This window comes from Neofelis nebulosa, chromosome 15 (genome assembly GCF_028018385.1).
Source record: "Neofelis nebulosa isolate mNeoNeb1 chromosome 15, mNeoNeb1.pri, whole genome shotgun sequence".
In the NCBI taxonomy this organism is placed as follows: Eukaryota; Metazoa; Chordata; class Mammalia; order Carnivora; family Felidae; genus Neofelis; species Neofelis nebulosa.
Genome location: NC_080796.1, coordinates 61,220,783 through 61,237,512, shown reverse-complemented (window position 1 = coordinate 61,237,512; position 16,730 = coordinate 61,220,783). Strand labels below are relative to the sequence as shown.

General features: G+C 48.1%; 1 protein-coding gene and 1 long non-coding RNA gene across 5 annotated transcripts in view; both read left to right on the top strand.

The window, feature by feature from the left end:
* Window positions 1-249: 249 nt before the first annotated feature.
* On the top strand, window positions 250-3,076 carry LOC131495835 (uncharacterized). Its single transcript, XR_009254146.1, has 4 exons — window positions 250-336; window positions 1,109-1,315; window positions 1,472-1,540; window positions 2,696-3,076. It is a non-coding gene; the product is annotated as an uncharacterized LOC131495835 (long non-coding RNA).
* A 3,651-nt stretch (window positions 3,077-6,727) lies between these two features.
* ESRRG (estrogen related receptor gamma) overlaps window positions 6,728-16,730 on the top strand; it is a 630,244-nt gene continuing 620,241 nt past the window's right edge. For 3 of the 4 annotated variants that reach the window (XM_058701235.1, XM_058701223.1, XM_058701230.1), the window contains exon 1: window positions 6,728-6,811. Coding sequence is in view for 1 of the 4 variants with exons in the window: in XM_058701218.1 (XP_058557201.1) it covers window positions 6,810-6,811 (2 nt within the window). In the remaining 3 variants the exon portion in view is untranslated. The remainder of the gene's footprint in view (window positions 6,812-16,730) is intronic. The other variant, XM_058701218.1, reaches the window with a different exon arrangement.

Here is a 16,730-nt window from a genome sequence, read left to right as displayed (position 1 = left end):
GAGTCAGACATATGAAACAAAGTTCAGGCAGGATTAGATGCAGACCATTGCTGGGGATATGAGACGATGACCTTTGCATGACTCATACAATCTCTGAAGAGGCACACATCTAGAACTGCTCTTGCGGTTTCTGATGCCACCACTACATGCCAGCGTGGAAAGGTCTTAGCTACCCTGAATCAAAAATATTACCTCTATCAAGTATCAAGAAATGAAAACGAAAGCCATAAAGGAGAATTTAATGAAGTTTCTCTGTTAAGTCACAAAGCAAATTAGCAGAAGAATGTTGATCACGACATAGATATGGAATAGAACTGCCACAACCCCTTTCTTTGGGTAATTCTATACACAGTTAATCCATCCTTATAGGTTAAAAAATGTAACCAGGAAGGCTAGTTACTTCACATATTCCAAAATCCTCAAAAGATACAGGTTGTTATAGGCCAATTAGATGCTGAGGGCCTGAAGGACACAGGAGGATTCATGTGTCTTTAAAGTCTATATGGTTCTCCTATAAGCCACTTACCAGCTTCCTTTGAGAAAGACAGAAGGGGGGGAAAAAGATAAATGCTCACAGGAACTGATGATATAACACCGTGCAGCTGCTAATGCATATGGATGTGTCATGCAAATGTCCCCAGCAGAAACACATTCTTTAGTTTCAACCTGCAACCATATTCAGCAATAAAAGAGTTTCCAAATCAAACTGCTGACTCCCTTTTTTTCCTCTCTTATCAAAACACCCCAGCATACATCTTACCAGGCAGAGTAAATCAAAAGAGCCAGCTGGAGTTACCAACTCCTGTTTGTCCCTGGATATCAGGTGTGTGCTGCAATTTTGCAGATCAATTTGCGAGCTGAAATAAGTGGTCCACTAAAACTCAAAACAAAGCCATTTGGGTAATGCTCCTGCTAACTTTCCAAAGGCCTTATCTTTGCAAAGGGACACTGTAATTTACTAACTTGATTGGTTTTTTTTTTTTCCGACACATCTGAAGATGTGTGTTGATTATACCTTTCTCTGAACATAAAAAGATCTGGAGGAACTCAGAGGAATTATTGATAACAGATCTTCGCTTTCTTGTCTATATCTTTTCTGTTCTTTCAGTTTTAAATTTTTGCAGATTCTCCGATACATTGATTGGAAAAGCAGCTTCCAGGGGAGGACAAAAAAAGGAGAATAAGAAGAAAAAAAGAAGAGAGGTGGAAGGAATTTGGGGAGCAATCTTGTCACATTAAATTTTGCAAAGCATCGACATAGAGCATACAGCCATGAATTTATTGCGACATATACTTCTCCTCGTGCTGGTGCTGGGTATTTATTGAAAAGTTCTGTATTGGGGAATGAAAAATGTCAAACAAGAAACTTCAACTGTTACCTGGAGGGGACGTTAAACGGTAACTTGGGAGTGATTCACTCCAACTTTTTTATGGCTAAGAGAAGGAATACCACTTTGACATTTTTTTATAGGGAGGTATGCTGCAGCTGAGCATTTAGAAGAGCGAGGCCGTTGAGATTAGATGCGGAAAGAGAACATGAGTACGTATCTGGGGATTAACCCGCATTTGTGCTCTACAGGGAAGCAGGCTAGGCACTCACTTTGAAGGCACCACTCCAGTGAAACGCCATCAATTCTGAATGAAATTACTTAGGGTGAATTGCCTATCTGCGGGTGGCTCCGGCCGTGCCGCGCTCCGGGTTTCCTCTGCCCTCCAGCCGCGATCTGACTGGCCTGCCTGGAAGATCACCCCCGAATAGTCGAGCCTTGGTGACCGGGCCTAGAGTGCTAAAAATAGCCGCTTAGTTCCTTTGCCGTCGCTGAAAGCGGTGCGCTCCAAGGAGGAGGGGGGACACCCATTCCTTGTTCTCAGACGCGGGCCCCGGAGGGTGGTTTAACCTCGGGGAGCCCGGGGCGAAGGGGAGGAGGCTGGGAGTAGGAAGGCCAGGACCACAAAAGGCAGCCGCTGTCTGGTTCTCTCCTTCCACCAGGCTTCCGGGCCATCAATTCTCCTCATTAACAGGAGAACTCTGCATTTAAAGAGCTCAGGCCCTCGACCTCAGCTCAGGCCCAAGTCAGACCGGTTGGAAATGGTTCAGGGCGAGTCTCCTTTCTTCCTCCTAAGTTCCCCGCCCAGGGTCAAATCACATTAAGGGCTGTAAGAAGCCCGCTTCTGGAGCCGGTCGATTACTCTTTTTTCTTTGTTTTCCTAGAGGTAAGGCGAGAAAAACGTTCGCAGGAAGAGCGCGAGCAGTTGCAATTTGCACCCCCTCCCGCCCCTCGACGCAGGCAATTCCTCGCACGCACCTGGCGGCGCGGGCCGCGCGGCCTCCGCGCGGCTAATATACATATTTCGAGGGGGAGGCTGGGCGTCTGCTTCTTCGCCGGGTCAATGTGTTAATTAAAAGTTGGTCCGAGTTGGTCAGCACGCAATCCCAGATGTGCTTAACAGCATGCAATTAACACATAAGGCAAATCTTTTTGAAGATACCAGAATTGAAAACCCCCCAAAGAAACCCCGCCCGCCCCCGCCCTTAACGCGAAATAGCAACGGCAAGTAAGGGAAAAGTCATTAAAAGACGTAATTAAATGTGGGCCGCCGTTCTTGGAGGGGGTCGGGCTGGAGAAAGAATTCTCTAAATCTATATTTTTCAAAAATAAATAGCAAATTGATTTTTTTTTTTTTTTTTGTGCAGGACGTGCAGGCCCAAGATCCGTTTCCCTCCGTTCCCACCCCATGTATATTAAACAGCCGGCGAGCGGCGGTCGCGCGGCGCGGTGACCTAGCGAGCGCCCGGAGTCCCCGGCCTCCACGCGGGTCCGCGCACGGCCGCCGCCGCTGCCGCCGCCGGCGATTGCAGAGGGGCGTCTCGCAGCCAGATTGGTTTCTACATCCAGGGATAATTATCGCACTCTCACTTGCCTAGCGCCCTTAATATTTTCAAAAAGTGCAGGGGGAAGAGCGAGAGTGAGTGTGAGTGTGAGTGAGTGTGAGTGTGAGTGTGTGTGTGTGTGTGTGTGTGTGTGTGTGTTGTGACAGAGTCATTCTTGATAAAATTTATTAAAAGTTAAAAGTATTGGTCGAGACACTTAATATCATCATCGCCCCCAGCGGAGAAGCTGGTCCGGGTTCCGCTCGCCCAAGGCTGCCTCCGCCAGTTCACGCCTGCCGGTAGTTTTCTACCTTATTTAGCCCCCTGCCCTGACTTCGCAGGCCTCCGCGAGCCAGTTTGTTTCTACCTGTCTTTTAATTCGGGTTTACTCATGTATTCCCCCCCCCCCCCACCTCTCATAGCAAACAAAGACCCCGATCTGTTTTACCCCTCCCATTCTTCTGCTACACACATTCACGCGGGCACGCGCTACGCGCGCACATACACACACACACACACACACACACACACCACTTTGCAACTTCCTTGCTTCCCCGGTCTTTCGGAAGCCAGATGAGGACTTGGTGCCCAATTGGGCACATGGACACCACACCGAGCCTTCAGCCAACTTCTTGGTTATCATCCTAGACTTGTGAATTAGGATGGTTTGGTTTCGGGGATGATATGGGATTCCAACACCAACACCACCCATAAAGGTACCAGGGGTAGCCATTCTAACCAAATAATTGTACGTGTCGCATCTGAAGGGCGTGCCTTATTGATGACACCTAATGAAGCAAATAATGGATTTGCAGTATCTTAGCTATTCATCTGGTCGTTCTAGAAACCTGGGTGTTAAGGACAGATGGATAGTGATGGATGGAGAGAAGGAGCGAAAGAGGGCAGGGTACAGGGGGGCAGAAGGGGTCGGCTGCAGATCCTTGGAAACGGATCAGATTTGTTGAATGTCAGCTTGAAGAAGGCAGTCTGAACCATGATTTAAACACGGGCAGTATCATTGTTAACTAGTGTCCAACGACTACCCCCCCACCCCCACTCTGCCTTCCTGCCTCTCCCTTCTTTTCTCCCTTTTGTAGGATACAGAAGGTGAATAATGAAACCATTTTGCTAATAGTTTATGAGCCATGAGATTGGAAATGTATATGGATAGACCGGAGCACCAGACTAAAATCATTTGAAAGAAGCGTGAGGCTTGGCAGGGAAAGAAACCCGCGGTGTCCTCTCTCCCCAGCCCGGAGCGGAATGGGACGGATGAGGTGGCCTGGTGCCTCTCCGCTCCATCCGAGGGCAGCGGCTTGGCCCATCCTCCCGCCAGCCCCTTAATCTCCTCCTCTCCCCGAGGGGCTGGAGAGAGAGGGAGATGAATTGGGGCGATGGCGAGATAGCGCGAGCAGGAGATAATCGTTATCACCAGGATTTTTCTTCCAGTGATGGGCTCTAAAAAGATCTATCACACTGGGCAGCTTTCCCCGAGGCAGAAAACAATAGACGTGAACTTCGCGCTGAACACAGCCAAGGGAACGCTGCCTTGTGCGTCGTTTTTGTCTCCATAGGGCCTGTTCCTTTAGTACGATTACCCAGAACCTTAGACAAAAGCCGCAAGCACCCACCTGACCTCCACACTCCACCATCCGCTTTCCTTGCGGAGTTAACCCAAGGGAATGGGGGGAGGTGTGGGTGGGGTGAAAGGTAAGGCGCTGGCCTGGACCCTCTCTTCCCAGCCCACCAAGGGGATCCCCAAACCTGGGGAAATGCTCTAAATCAGCTCGAAACAGTGACCCAAGCCAATGGCCCGCGAGAGACCGCCCCATATCTGGCCCAGCGTCCGGGAGGGCGAGGGCGCGCCGGGAGAGGGCGGGGGCGGGTTCCGCTAGACGCGGCGGGCTCCAGGCCGGGCTTCCCAGCTGGGGTGTCAATCGGAGCAGGGAGGCTGGGACAGGTACGTAGCAAGGGAAGCGCCAGCCCGGCTGGTGTGCCTCGGGCCGCCCGGGCTCCGTCCACCTCCGTCTGGGAGCACCCTTAAGTGCGCTTCAGTCCGGGCCCTTGGGAAGCGAGGGGAGCGCAGCCTTCAGACCCCGCGCTCGCGGCGCGGTTTTGTGCGTGTGTGTGTGTAGGGAGGGGAGGAGGGGCTGGAAATGACCCGCGGGCCTGCAAGAGTAGAGTCAGGGGCGGTGGGCGCACCCCTCAGGGTGAGTGGCCACTGTAACCCCTTAGCGCCTCTGCTTTTTTCCCTCTCCTTACAAACTCGGCTGGTTTCTGGGAAAAACAAAATAACTTTTCCGTTTCTGGGGAGGGAACAGGCAGAAAGCGGTGTTGGAAGAAGCGTGAATGGGGCAGCAACGCAACCACAGCAAGTGCGTTAGGAGCCCTCTCTAATCTTCTCCGGGGGATGAGGGGTAGAGGTTAGGCATTTGACATTTCCGTTAATAGGGGGCGGGATGGTGGTGTCGGGCTGGGGTAGGCAATGGAAAGAAAAAGCAGCACCGTTCGCTGGCTCCCTCTTCCCTCCTCCCAGCTAGAGGCCGCCTTTAGGCCCATTAGGCGGGCTTGGCCCCCGCTCCGCAGGCCTTGCGTGGAGGACGGAGCCTCCAAAGGGAGCAGAGCAACCTCTTTCAGCTGCGGGTTTTCACCTGCTGCGTCCTCAATTTCTCCAACCCCCACTCCCGCCCCTATTGATACACTGCTGACTGTGGTTCCTGTGAAACATCCAGGATAAATTTAGTGAAGCAATCTCCTGAACTAGGGAGTTTGGAGAGTGAGTGTACGCCGTCCTCGGGGGCTTTAGTTTTGAAGAAGCACCTAGAAAGAAAATGAAAATCGAACCAACCCAATCGCCATTGGCAATCCGGCCTTGGCGCAAGGAAAGGGGGCGGGCGGACGGCTAGCGGTGTTCAGTACTCCTGGTCAAATAGATCTCTTCCGGTCGGCAGGTGTGAGCGGGCTCGGCGAAAAGGTGTCCGGCTTCGGGAAGCCAGCGAGCCAGACCTTGGGGCACCAGCCGGCAGGACGCGCTTCTTCGAGAGCTTGCGGCCCCCAAGGCAAGCAAGGACTCAACCCCGGCGTGCGCCTTCGGTCTCCCGGCCCCGCCAGGGCCAAGGGTTCAAGTAAAGTTGCCGAGAGGGGGTTTGCTAGCACCGGAGGGTTACTGTTGCCCTGGGAAAGGAAACCTGTACTCTAGGAACTCCTTTGTGCCCTCTCAACTCACCCTTTCGCACTTCCCTCCCAAACTCGAGATTACCTAAATTCCCTTCCTGGCATCTGAGGAAACCCCCAAACGCTGGCAGTTTTCCGCTTTCCTTCTGTCGCTCCAAGTAATCCCCAGGGAAGCCCGGCTCCGTGTTCCCCTCCCCCACCCTGCACTACACTCAACCCCTAGGATCGCCGCTCTCCGGGACCTTTGCCCTTCATGGCAGGTACCTGCGCGCCTAGCAGCGTGTGGGGGTGGGGGTGGAGGGGCTGCAGCCAAGGTAGGCGGAAAGGGAGGGTCAAAGAGGCGGAGTGCCCCCCTTGCAAAAATACCAAAACTACCGTAAATTCCACAAAAATTAAACTCCACCTCGCTTTCCGAATCTGTCTCCTCCCAAATCCTGTCTGGAGAGGGGCGGGATGGGTGGTCGGGTCGTCCCCGGAAAGGGGGATTGTGCGCAAATGTACGCCCGCTCCTCTCATTTGTTAGCTGATTCCGTCTAAAAGTTCGCTATTTATAGGCTACTTGCGGCAGCCCGAATCCCCGTGCCCGCTCTCCTGCGCGAAGTGCGCGAGGTCCCCGCGGCGCCGAGCGGCCCGTCTCGATTGTGTCCCGTGATTTGTTTTGTTTTTGTTTCTGCCCTCGCACCGCAGGCAGCCGGGGAGAAGATCTCGGGGAGTCCCGAAACCACCCACCCGCAGTAGTTGAGAGCGGCTCTGCAGTCCGACCATGTGAGTCCGCGCTTGACCCCGCTGGGCGCTCGCGGGTGGCAGACGCGGGGGAGGCGTTGCGGCTCCGCCGCCGCGCCCGCGCCCCTAGGGCTTTCCTCCGCCTGTGCCCCGGCCCCTGCGACCTCCAGCTCCTCTCAGCGCTCTCACCCCCTCTGATTTTTCTCTTCTGTTTCTCTCTTTCCTTGCATCTCTGACTCTGCCCTGCTCTCAACTTCCAGCTGAGTTTGCATCTGGGCACAAAAAGAGACAGCACTGGCCTTTACGCGGGAGGCGGGGTGGGCTGGGCGTGTGTGTTTCATCAACAGGGAAATTGTGTGGGGCTGAGGGCGGGGGAGGGGCGTGATGGAGCGGGTCTGGAGCGCGGCCCCGCGCGCTGGGGGAGGGGACTAGGAGCGTTTGGATCCAGACCTTTCCTTTTGCCGTGGCACGGATCGCGGATGAGAGTCAAGTGCTCGGGAAACCTCGCCATTTAGGACCCTCCCTCTGCGATGCTGGGACAGATGTCTTAATCAAAATCTCGGAACCACCCCAGTAGAAAGGAGGGAAGGACGTGGGTACAGGATAAGGCTAGCTGGGAAATAGGGTCAGCGTCAGTTCCCTAAATTCCACGTAGCACTGGGCGTTGCGATGCCCCCTTTTCCCCAGCGGCTGCGGACAGGACTCGCTTGCGCAGACCGCAAAGGCGCAGGCGGATCTCGGCGGTCCGTGGGTCTTGCCCTTGTCCTGCTTTTTATAAATGCCAGAACCTTGGAGGATGCCTATGTGTTTTAGAAGTGAGACGTCAAGAGGGCGGGGAGCCGCGCGGGCAGGAGCGTTTCCCGAGTCCCCGGCGCGAGAGGCGCGAGAAGCGCTCGGCGCGCGTTTATGGCGCGGGGAACGGCTGTGTGCGCGGAGCCGCCGCCAGGCCAGCTTTCTCGCAGGCGCGCGGCCTCAGGAGTGAGACTCGCGCTCCACAGGTCCAACCGCCTTCCTCTCCCCCGCCCCCGGAACCGTGGCACGACGTGCGGGGGCGGGGGCGGAGGCGGTTGTGACTGAAAATAACCCGGGGCTCAGATCCGTTTGGCCGAAGGACAGAGCCCCGGAACGGAGGTGGGGAGGTGTTAGGAACCAGTGAGGGGAGAATTGCGGCCTCCCCTCTCTCTCGCGCGCGCGCAGGGCCCCGCGCCCTCGCCGGCTTAACTTCTTACCCGCCTCCAATTTCTGCTCTCACAGTGGATGTCACACTTGCAATCCCCCTGTGGCCACATCTCCAAAGCGTTCAGTCGGCCGCGTGGCTAGACTGGTGGGCAGCGAAGAGCCAAGACGGGTCTATGGCAGTGCCCGGGAGAGGGGACCTCACTGTCCAGTGTGCGTGCACCCAGAGTTCCCTGGCACAGAGGTGGGGGAGGGGTCTGATCCCAGCCCACGTCCCTGCTTCTCTCCAGACCTGGCCCTGCAGGGACATTCTGGTTCTGACAGGACGGGGGCCGCCCACACCTGGCCCAGAGCTGTCCCGATTCTCACCCCTGCCCGCCCAAGACAGCTTTCAGGAACTCAACTGCCAAGTTAAAAGCAGAATAAAGTTTCTGCTACTCTCCCTGGGCCACCTGAGGGGTTATGGGTAGATGTCAAACTTAATGCAACTGTGCACCAGAAACTAGCGGTAGGGACCGGTAAATGTCCACATTCGGGGCCTGGGGGAGCGACGTCTTAGTATCTCCCCCTCCCCACCCCACCCCACTCCCAACCGTAAATGCCACTCTGCTGTCCCGTGGCGCGTTTTCTGAGCCTCTCCTCTTTACGCAAGTCTTAAGAGGAAGACAGGGAAGGAAGGGGAGAATGACATCAAAGAAAGGTGGAAAGGGGCAATGAGAGAAAAAAACGCGCAGTTAAGGGACCGGTATGGTCAAAAAGAATGACCTCTAGCTAGCTGTTTTTTCTCCTAGTTCCCCTTGAAAAGAACACACACGGCGGCGTTTGGAGGCCGGTGGAGTTGCCCAAGACAAGAACCCCCAGCCCAAGTTCTCTGGCCTCGGCTGGCTAGTGGGTGCATCAGCTCACACAGTGACTCACTTGAACTCAGCCTCCTCCGCTCCCGACCCTCAGCCACGTTCAAATACTCTGTCCCCAGTGTTCTAGGACACGCGCCACTCAGAAGCAGGTCAAAGATGGAAAAGGCCCAGCTTGTCTTTCCCAACCCTGGCGGTTCTACTTTGGCATGGAATCTGGGGCCTGAAGGTGGGCAAGGCCCCCCAGGCTTTCAGACTGGACCGTGCTGGGAAAAGGGGGCTCACCCAGCAGATTGTGCTGTTAGGAATTCTGGGAGCCGGTAGGGCTTTTTTCTGGCCTCTAATGGGCTCTTAGAACTTGGCAGCTTCCTTGGCTTAACGAAGTGAGATGAACTTGCCCTAAGCTCTGGTTTAGCGCTCTCCTCTGCTGCTGTGCTGCAGGATCCTTCTTGTTCTGTCTCTAGGCTTCAAGTTATTTTTTGTCCCAGTCCTTCTGTGCTCTGCCTGTGCTCAGTGGCCTGCAGCCCCCCCTGGGGCTTTACCTACAGGGGCTCTGGATAGGAAGGACCCCGAGTTTTCCACCTGAGTGTGAGTGAAGATGACTTTCCACCCTCCAGACAGAACTAGAGAGTTCTGGGCCCAAACTTTGTGTATGGAAGGAGGTGAAGGCAGAGAAAGAGGAGGCCTTTTTGTTTCCAAATGTACTAGTGAACAGAAGACATACCCTCTTCTCCAAAATAGCTCATGTTTTCAAGGAACTGTGAAAGTGGCAGGATAAGGGACTGTCCTCTTCAAATTCTTTGGGTCTGTGACCTAGAAGCCTTGAGAAGAGGCCATAAGCAGGGAAACAATGCAGAGGCAGGGTTTGGCAGAGGTGGCCCACTTGGGAGCAAGGCCTTGCCTTTCATAGATGGCCTTAGATCACGGTTATAAATGGTGTCACCGTTTTATGAATAATCAGTTGGCAGTCCCTAAATCATGTTTTCATGGTGCCATGAGCTGCTCTGTCGCAAGGGTGAGATCACCCTGAATGCTCCCAGAGGAAGAGAGTGTTATGAGCCCTAAAACTTTCAGCTGCACTCTGCCAGCCCCTGTCTTCTTAAGCCCCACCTTTAGTCCCTTGTCTGCCCTCCTGTTCTCTCTACAGCAAAGCTGGGTCATCTGGGGACTGCGGTGGTGGTATTAGAACCCATACCAGTTCCTCCTCTCCCTGTCCCCAGACAGAGCTTTGACTGGGAAAAAAAAAAAAAACAACAACAACAAAAAGCAGAACAAGAAAACTGTTTGCTGTGTGTGGATGGATGAAGGCAATAGCCACTTTTCTCAAAAGCTGGAGCAGCTCCGTTCTCTGTCACCGCGAACAATCTTTCTTGGGTCAGAAGCCCCAGGACTCCAGCTGTGGGGTAATTCCTAACCTGTTCTCCCTCATAGAGACTCCTTTTACTAAGAAGTGAGGGTTTAGAGGATTGGAGTACAGTCTCCATCAGGATTCCATTTGATCATTAAATTTACACAGATCTGGGAATGGACCCCAGGCCTGAAAGGGAAATGGAGAAGGGGAATTCGCGAGAACCAAAGGAAGAACCGAGTGATTCTGTTTGACAAGGAATTTCCATGACCTCAGTGCTTTCCTCCATATGTCTGATCCTTTAACTTCATTTCCCCTCTTATGTGAAGAAACAGAACTCTCAGTTCAGGTGACTGTTTTGGCCAAATGTTCAGATACATATTCTGGCTGAGTGTTGTTAAAAATCTGACCACTGAATACATAATGCGCTCCTCTGCCTCACCTAATTTTGACATAAAATATAAGCATTTATTTCCATCAAATTCTTGTTCACCTTCAACAGGTTGGTTTTAGTTTTTGTATTTCTCAAATTTCCTTACAATAACAGTACATGAACCAGATATGTTCAGCTTCTATGAGACAGGATTATTCCCACTACAACTCTCCAGGTACTTCTGGTTAAAACTGCCTTTGCTTTTCACCTGAATGAGACACATACTTGAGATGGAAGTGAGTTTCTTTGTTTTAAACTTGAATTATTTAAATGCCTGCTCTTTTCCCTCCTCCTGCCTATTTGGAATAAACCTGGTCAGATTAACATTTAAATAGTTCCCTCATAAAAGGTAAATGTGCCTTTTTAATACAGAATTTTTCTTTGAGATTAAAAAAAAATCATGGCGTATGTTAAAAATTATTTAACATAAGTTCAGTAGATTGTATCTGTGAAATTCATTGACAACGAGATTTCTTTTCAGAACTTTGTGACTTTGTCATGCTGCTTTGTAGTTATATCTTCCCATCTAACTGAATCTGCCATCAACTGCTTATTAACAAGTATATATTCAAATTAGATTTTTTCCCAGCTTAAAGTTATTTTTCAACATTTTCCATTGTATAACCTAGTTGACAGGAAGGTTTGAAGGACAGAAAAATTAAGTTTTTAAGCATATGGTATATTCTTCTGACCCATTCATATAATCTATCTTATGGTTAACATTTAAGTAGTAAAAAAAGACATTTCTTCTTGGGAGAAAATATAGGTCTTCTTTTTGGGGGAGACTTACTAATTAGTTTTTTCTTAATGTTCTTTATTTTTTCTATTAGATATATCAATGTTCTCTTTTCATTTGTCTCATGTTGATTAATGATACAAATTACTGATTTATCGGGGCAACTGGGTGGCTCAGTTGGGTGAGCTTCTGACTCTTGATTTCAGCTAAGGTCATGATCTCATAGTTTGTGAGATCAGGCCTTACATCGGGCTTTGTGCTGACAGTGTGGAGCCTGCTTGGGATTCTCTCTCTCTCTCTCTCTCTCTCTCTCTGCCCCTCCCTGTTTGGGTTCTCTCTCTCTCTCTCTCTCTCTCTCAAAATAAACATTAAAAAATACTGATTTTTGATAAATCATAAACCTCCCTTTACCAGAGTCATCAATATTCTCTTATTTCAAATTAAACATTTTAATGTAATTTAGAAGGGAGAAGTTTCCCACATATATTCGTTAACCAGTGATAGCCAAATTCGCTAAAGTTTTGATAAGAAACGCAGCATCAGTAAAGAAGCTTCTACTGACAAACTGACAAACCAAAAATGTTGTTCAAGGGCAAAGGGCTAATGATAAATGGCACCATGAAATGAAGGGAATAAGGACACGTTGTCAGGCACTGACCTACATGCAGTCTTTTGCTCCTTAATATCATTTGGGTGATACATTGTGCGCAATTGCTTTGTATGGGAAGACGGTTCTTGCTTTTCCTGTTGAGGGTTCAAGCCAGTATTTTTTTTTTTAATGAGCTAAAATTCCAGATATCATAAAATATTTAAACCATTTGCAAACATATAACGTAACTCATTAGATTCACAATGATGTGCAGCCAACACCACTGTTTAAGTCCAGAGCATCGTCATCACCTGTACCCATTCAGCGGTCTGCCCATTCCTCCTCTCCTCACAACCACTCACCTGCAGCCTATATGTATGGATTTGCTTGTTCTGGACATTTTATAATTGAGATCGTTTAGCATTGGGCCTTTGGTTTCTCGCTTCGTTACTTAGCACAGTGCCGTCGAGGTTCGCCCATGTTATAGATGTTTCAGTGCTTCACTTCTCCTTCTGGCTGAATGATCCTGGATTTCATGGATATACCACATTTTGTTTATACAGTCCTCTGTTGACAGACATTCGTGTTGTTTGCATTTTTTGGGTGTTATGAATAATGCTGCTGTGGACATACGTTTACAAGGTTTTGCTTGGATGTATGTTTTCAGACCTGTTGGGGATAGTCAAATTCCTGGGTCGCATCATAATTCTGTGTTTCGCTTTTTGAGGAATCCCCACACCGCTTTTCAGCGTCTGCACAATTGTAGAGTCCTACCATAAATGTCTGAGGGTTCTAGTTTCTCTACATCTTCACCAACATTTATTCATTTTTTTATTTAAAAAACAGTCATAGCCACCCTCGCGGGTGTAAGTGGTATCTCACTGTGGTTTTAATTTGCATATTTGCCATGACTGGTGATGCCAAGCATCTTTTCATGTGCCTGTTGTCCATTTGAGTGTTTTCTTCGGAGAAAGGTCTATTCACTGCCTTTGCTCATTTTTTTAATTGGGTTGTTTGTTGTTGAATTGTAAGAGTTTGTTGAAATTTTATTTTTTTTTTAACGTTTATTTTTGGGACAGAGAGAGACAGAGCATGAATGGGGGAGGGGCAGAGAGAGAGGGAGACACAGAATCAGAAGCAGGCTCCAAGCTCTGAGCCATCAGCCCAGAGCCCGACGCGGGGCTCCAACTCACGGGCCGTGAGATCGTGACCTGAGCTGAAGTCGGACACTCAATCGACTGAGCCACCCAGGCGCCCCATGTAAGCGTTTGTTATATACTCTGAATATTAGATACTTATCAGGTATATGACTTGCATACATTTATATTTTCTCCCATTCTGTGAGTTGTTCACCTTCTTGATAATGCCCCACAATTCATAAAAGTTTTGAATTTTGATAAAGTCCAATTTGGTAGTAGTTGTTTTTAACAATAGGTGCATTTCTCCTCCGTGAGGAGACTCAGTCTTAAACACAACACAAAACAAATATTCAAAACTCCATACCCTAAAAAAAGAGAAGACTCTTCTGTAATGCCCAGAGAGCAGCTTTGTGAAATGCAGGTTATCAGGCAGTAACATAAAGTTACTGCTGTTCAAGGGAAGGAAACAGCTACAGCTACACTGACCTTTTTCTTTGAAGAAGTCCTGAGTTATTCAGATAAGATGTCTACCCTGCTGAATGAGATCTTTGATCTCAAGAAGACAGTAGGTGTTTTTTAAAAAAAATATCATTATCGAATCCATCTTCCAAGAAATTTTAAATAGTCTCCTCTGTTTAAATAACATTAAACATCTGCCTTAAACCAACAACAACCAGGAAAATGAAAGAAAAGGTTGACAGGGTGTTCCTAACTTAGCAGTTTTTACACACAGCCACACACGGGCCTGTGGCCAGGTGATGTATCTGTAAAGCCCCTGGGAGAAAGGTCTTAGAGTCAGAGGAAAGAGAAACTAAATTATTGCAATGGAATTTAAAAGCAAAAATTAATAAAAGAGGAGGAATATAAAGGGACATTATTGAATGTAAAGGTTTTGATTATTCTCTCAAATTGGTTGGTTTTGGGTAATTAACATTTGGGTTAAAAATAACCACACAGGGGGTTGAATCAGATCTTCATTTTATTTCAGTATTTAGTTATTGAGTAAGAGGGTTTATGATGAACACTGATTGAGACATCTCTGGTTCTGTCCATCAGAAGTATTGGACCAGATTTGTACATCTGCCATTTTAAGGGACACACTGTTGGGTAAATCACTGCACACTAAGCGTGCATGCCCAGGGTTCCTGCGTGAGTCACGTGCATGGCTGTCATCCTGAACAGTCCTGAGGGTTCTGAGGGAGACTGTTTCCTTGTCTACAGAGTCACATGTTTATCCACCAGTTATGGTGGGGAAAGATGGGATAACATGAAAATTATAAGGCATTTTGAAGTTTAAGTGTGAGCTTCCTTTTTTATGTGGCACTTGCAATGTTCCAGATATTATCCTAAGATTTAATGCATATTAAAAAAAAAGTTCTCAAATAACCCTGTGAGGTCGATACTTTCCCCCTGTTACAGATGAGAAAACCAAGCCCAGAGGTTTTGTATAACTTGCCCAAGGTCATGGAGCTGATAGGTGGTGGAGTTAAGTTTTGAATGAAGGCAGTCGGACTTGAGAGTCTGTATTCTTACTACTATATTATGCTGCTTACATCTAAAATCTAGAGATTTCTGATGAAAATTGGAGTCTGATTAATGGATTCAGCAAATATTTATTGGGTACCTATTACAGGCCCGACTTTTCTGGAAACATTGGAAGGTCTAGGAATGCCAGGGCGGCATTCCTGCGTTCTCCCACAGCAATAATCTGCTGGAGTCAAGCTGTCACTGCCATCTTTTGATGGGGTCACCAAACTTGGCTTGATTCATTTACTTGGTTACCTGCGTAAGCCCTGTAATCAATCACATTTGTTCCTGCTAACATAAGACTGCTTATAGGCACGGGAAGTAGATGGCAACCAGAACATTAAGCACAAAGGCAATAATAAACAATAGAAAATAAACACTATGGCATGAATTCAGTTCTCCAAATTCACTTGCTGCTCTCATCAACCACAGGTCGATGAGCCAACGAAGTTTGTTGGGTATCCACTGAGTGCTTGAGCTATGAGAAAAACATTTAAAAATTTAAAGTTTAGTATCAGAAGGGCAAGAAAAGCCAACACACACACACACACACACACACACACACACACACAAATGACAACAAATTAATATATAGGATATAGAGTAATACACTAATTAGAAATTATTAATAGTCTTTGAAGCAGAGATCTTTCAGTGATCATTTTTTTCTTTCTTATTTTATATATGCAAGATGGATAATAAGCAATATCAGATCTATTCCAAAGGACAGGCTTCAGAGTATACTGCAAAGTTAGGAAACAATCAACCCTATTTCTAGTGTTTTCAAAGGATTCTTTGTAGGGCGATTGAGCAGTTTTCATAGCAATTATCCTGAGTGCTACAGGCTCCAGAGAGTATTCAGAATGGAAAGAGAATTAAATGCACTGAGGACTGTATTGTTGTTACATGTAGTCCATTGCATTCTACTCTTTGAACAATGATTAATTATTATCAATGAAGATACTTGAGAAATGGGAAATCTTTCCTTCTGTAAATATATAGATGCCAAAGAATTTAGCCGTTAGCTGACATAAGAATGAATTGTCCACTTTTTAAAATTTAAATTTAAATTTTACTTGAGAGAGAGAGTAAGGGAGAGGGGCAAAGGGGCAGAGGGAGAGAGGGAATCTTAAGCAGGCTCCACACTCAGCATAGAGCCTGAAAAAAGACTCGAATCCACAACCCTGGGATCATGACCTGAGCCGAAATCAAGAGTTGGACGCTCAACCTACTGAGCCATCCAGGCGCCCCAAGAGTCCACTTTTTGAAGGTCTGGTACAAGCAGAGGAAATATTGTAACATTCTGGGTGTTGTGGCCAGTGTCGCACAGTTTGGCTCTCACCATGATTTGGGTAATTACTGTGTCCATAAGCATGAGCCAAATGTTCTGAGGAACAGTTTGCCAGGCTGACTGATATGGATGCATACACTATTGGTCCAGCTCTGTTTTGTCTGTCTCTAAATAATCAGCAGAAAATCTTTCTGTGTTGAATGCTTGCTGTGATAGAGTTTGGTTAATTCCCCACAACGTTAAAATAACTGTGAACTTATTGATTTGTTGAACAGTGTGTGTGAACACCTGCTAGGTTTCAGGGCATGGTTTCATAAATGCTCTTCCCCTTATTTAATGCTAGGAGGTAGGTCTGTTGGAGCTAGGTATGTAGATTAGGGAATGTATTATGAGTCCCAAGAGAGGGAAGGAAAGCTGACAGATTACTGCTATGGCCACATGAGTAGTGAGGACACAGATCTGAGTCTCAAACCAGGCTCTGGTACCAAGTCAGGGGCTCCTTTTCCACAATGTCTCTTGTTCAGCATTTCTGAGAGCATGTTCTACCTGAACAGCCATGTCAGGATGACGGTAGGATATTTGCGTAAAATGCGGAGTGCTAGGTCTGCTCTAGAAATACTGAGTCTCCAGGACTTGGCATCTTGAACAGTCCCCTCAATAGATGTTTATACACAGTAAATTTTAAGCATTGCTGGTCTAGATACTAAAAATTTTGAAATATACAATCAAGTTAATTTGACACTGACAAAAGATAGTTTGAGAGGAAAGGAGAAATTTTCTGACCACAAACAGTAAGTGCCAGTGCACTATTCAGTTACCTCACCGACTGGGATTTGAATATGAGATTTAAAGTGATCTTCCTATTTGG